Genomic DNA, 3763 nt, shown 5'->3' with positions numbered 1-3763 from the left:
TATACAGTCGACCCCCCTATAAGATCGTTGATTTTTCCGTTTTATCTGAATTACATGTTGTACGAGTCACTTAGATTTTACAAATATGTGAGCCGTTCACAGCCAGGCACATGTATTTGTAAAATCTAAGTGACTCGTACAACATGTAATTCAGATAAAACGGAAAAATCAACGATCTTATAGGGGGGTCGACTGTATCTCTATATATGCATTTGTGAACTGTTATTTACGATATTTGTAATAATTTTTGTTTAATCACTTTATTTCAACTATTTTTTGCTAATTATGTATTCGCTCGAACTTTGTTAAAACCTTAACTGTATCCCGAGCAACAACCGAAGTTGTAGGAGGAAATTTGCCTATTTTACCAATCTAGGGATCCCCCTTTTCCAAATTTTAATATCAACTCACAATAATTTAAAAAAAGAAATTACAATAAAATGGTTTATTATCCAACTATCAGAAATTTCACAACATGCCAAGGAAGAGAGGAAGGAGCAATTAAATAATTAAAATTATAAAGGATTAAAAATATATATATATAAAAATGGGGAATATCGCACTTCTGACAATCGCTGCAAGTGTGTGGGCTACATTTGGAGAATCCATGCTTCTCACATGGACAACTGTATGTGGCCAGCTCATGCACAGGAAAACCTTCTGATTTATTCATGTACGCACCAGACGGAAAAACAAAAAATATCATGTATCCACAAGCACTCCAATAAATAAATAAAATTGAAATGACACTTTGAAATGGTTTCCCAATGAAAATGGATAATAATAATAATAAGTTTCAATAAAAAAATGATAAAATGTAAATTGAATTTTATTATAACAAGTTTGCTTGAATTTTGTTTCTTCTGAGATTGCAGCAATGCGCGACGGGTAAGCTAGTACTACATTTAATTTCATCCCTCTCATTGAGCCTTTTATCTTTAGCAGGTGGTACAAACCTTGCCATCATGCTAGTCAATTCCTCAGTAATCATGGCAGATTCAACTCATACCTTATAAGGTTCACTAATGCATCCAATCCTAACTGCTCCCTGTGCAGTGTCGTGGACGGCAGTCGACACTACTTCTTCGACTGCCTGATGTTAGAACCAGAAAGGTTTCACCTTAAGCTCACTATTGAGGCACATGGTGGAATATGGCCCACTGACTGTACGAGAATCTTTGACTATGAGGACACTTATGATGCCTTCTTAACACTCATCACTAAATACTTTGTACGAACCATGGTCAATGCCTACTCCTAGCCTCCTCTGCCAAGATCACCTTGTCTTTTCTGGCCTCACCTTGTTCTATTCACACCCTTCTGTGCTTGTTGCTTTGGTGACAATCATCTCATCAACGTAACCACCCTGTGTATCTTCAAATTTATGTCAACGTACCATATTGCTAAGACATTGTAATTTGTATTAAATGTAAACTTGTTTGTCATTGCATGTATATATTGTAAATAAGTACTTGTAACTAATTCCTTTTGTATTAATTGATTATTTTTTACTGAATTAATTGTACCTGATATTTAATTTAATTTTATTTCTTTATATTATTATATCCTACTAACTATTGTACTGTACATAATCACCAATTATATATATCTGTAACAAATTCCTTGTTATATAATCCACTAATAATTGTAATAAATACTATATATCTATCATGTCACTATTTTCACTGTATCAAACTGGGTTATACCTATGTGGTGCCCAGTATACACTGTACCTAGTTTGTTGAATAAAATATATCTGTATCTGTATCATCAACCCTTCCCTTTTATTAGGAGGTCTGTCCTGGGTTTTTTCCATGGCATTATTAGAAGTTTTTCTACAGTCATCCAATAGTTGAATTTTTCATCATAGATTCTGGGTGACACACTCAATGTATTATCTTCAACAAGGAAATAAGTCTGTGGGCAAACAGTTTAATTATCTTTGAAAATTTTGGTTTTCGTTTTGTCTCTTTAATTTTTCTCTCAACAAAAATATATTTAAACAAAATAATTCCACTAATTTCGGCTCTCACATACATTATTAATGAAGTATTTAAATATTTTATTTATGAACATTCTGATTTTTAAAACAAACTGTACTTGAAATGGCAGCTAGTATCATTCTGTATAGTGAGAGTTACTTTCTATATAGCAATAATAAGTAAATACAGTAGAGCGTCGTTTATCCGAAAGAATTCCAGTCAGCAAATTTAAATTTTCGCTAGTGCCATGGTGCTGCAATCTTTGGCTATATCTTAGGCTACTCCAATATTTTTTATGTTTGTGTGTGTTTTAGCTGGCAGCACTGTCACTTTTGTGTGGTTTTTTTTGAGGACTGTGTGTCATGCCGAATCAAACGTTTTTGATATAAAATAAAAGAATAATTTTTAATGATACAATAGCCATGATTATTATTTTAAAAAGTTTACGTTAGGCTTAACATCAACGAAAATTCAACGCGAAGCAACATGCAACAGAGAAAAATTTCAACATGGGATAGATTAATGTATTTTTTCGTACATAATCGGTTATCCAAAAAATAAGTTATCCGACCAACCCCAGTCCCCAATTGATTCGGATAAATGATGCTCTACTGTAATTAAAAAAATACATCTACTATATATTGTACATTTTATGTATCTCATTTTCTGTTAAAGTTTGTTAAATAAATACTGTATCTATTTACTAGTTTATGGTATTTAATAATTTTACATTGTTTCGCTAAATTTTCAGAAATCTTAGAGTAGTTAGTAACTGCATTTATTATTTCAAGCTTTAAAGATGAGATTCGGTTATTTAAATAAAAGCTGATATGCATAAAAATTTATCTAACAATTTATAGAAGAAATTTTTATAATGATAAATTAAAAAAACAATTATAAACTTATAAGAAGTAATCAAATTCCTTTTATCCTGAAACATATGAGACAAGATAACTAAAGCTAATGTTTACAACATTTAATCAACCAGGGGACAAAATGACTATTACCGCATTAAACTTTATTGATATAATATGATGTAATAAAGTGTATTTTCAATATGTCCTAACAGACAAAAAACACAGAATACAAAACAATGTATTCTCATTTATATTCCATGCTAATCTGTTTCAATGAAAGTCAGGCTACGCATAGCCTGACTTTCATTAAGACCACATACTGTAAATTAGTGCTATAACAAGAAAACATTTTAGAAAATTTTTCTTGTTATAGTAATTATTTACAGTATGTGTTTATAATTTATTTTTTATAATCTTTAATTTGTTTTATAAAAAATATAATAAACTGTTATTCTCAAATAGCACACGTGAATACATGTAAAAAATTATAATATTATAAAAATATTTGGTTTACCTCTTCAAAGTTTTCAGAAGATCTTTGAATATGAATATATCTTGAATCTAGATGCAAATATTCCATTAAGCATTGTCCAAGTCCTTGAACACACTCAGGCATCTTATTTTTTCTTTTATAATATATAAATGTATCTCCTACCTAATGAAATTTAAATGTTTTCAAAACATAATTATAATTCATATTAAATAATTAAAGCATTATAAAAAAATTTCAAAACAGCACTTCCACAAGTATCTCTCTCAAAAGACATATCAGATATTTTATATTATATCTATGTAAATCTCATGCAAAAAATTTTATTTACAAATATATTTGAAGTGCATGTGCAATAAAATGATATTATATCCAATATCTGAATGAAAATAATTGAAGTGTTTAATTCTTTTCATGTTGCTTCCTTGAATATC

At 29.8% G+C, this 3763-nt stretch overlaps 1 protein-coding gene across 1 annotated transcript in view; it reads right to left on the bottom strand.

Annotated features, from left to right (window-relative positions):
- The window catches only part of LOC111642591, a 23637-nt gene extending 20123 nt beyond the window's left edge, over positions 1–3514 (bottom strand). The window contains exon 1 of the mRNA XM_023388951.1: positions 3354–3514. Within this exon, the coding sequence (XP_023244719.1) occupies positions 3354–3455 (102 nt within the window). The 5' untranslated portion in view covers positions 3456–3514. The remainder of the gene's footprint in view (positions 1–3353) is intronic.
- Between the last annotated feature and the right edge of the window lie 249 nt (positions 3515–3763).

The sequence above is a fragment of the Centruroides sculpturatus genome, unplaced genomic scaffold, assembly GCF_000671375.1.
Source record: "Centruroides sculpturatus isolate CEXI.00-Female unplaced genomic scaffold, Cexi_2.0 scaffold1241, whole genome shotgun sequence".
NCBI lineage: Eukaryota > Metazoa > Arthropoda > Arachnida > Scorpiones > Buthidae > Centruroides > Centruroides sculpturatus.
Note: the sequence above shows the minus strand (reverse complement) of the source record. Positions and strands in the feature narration are given on the sequence as shown.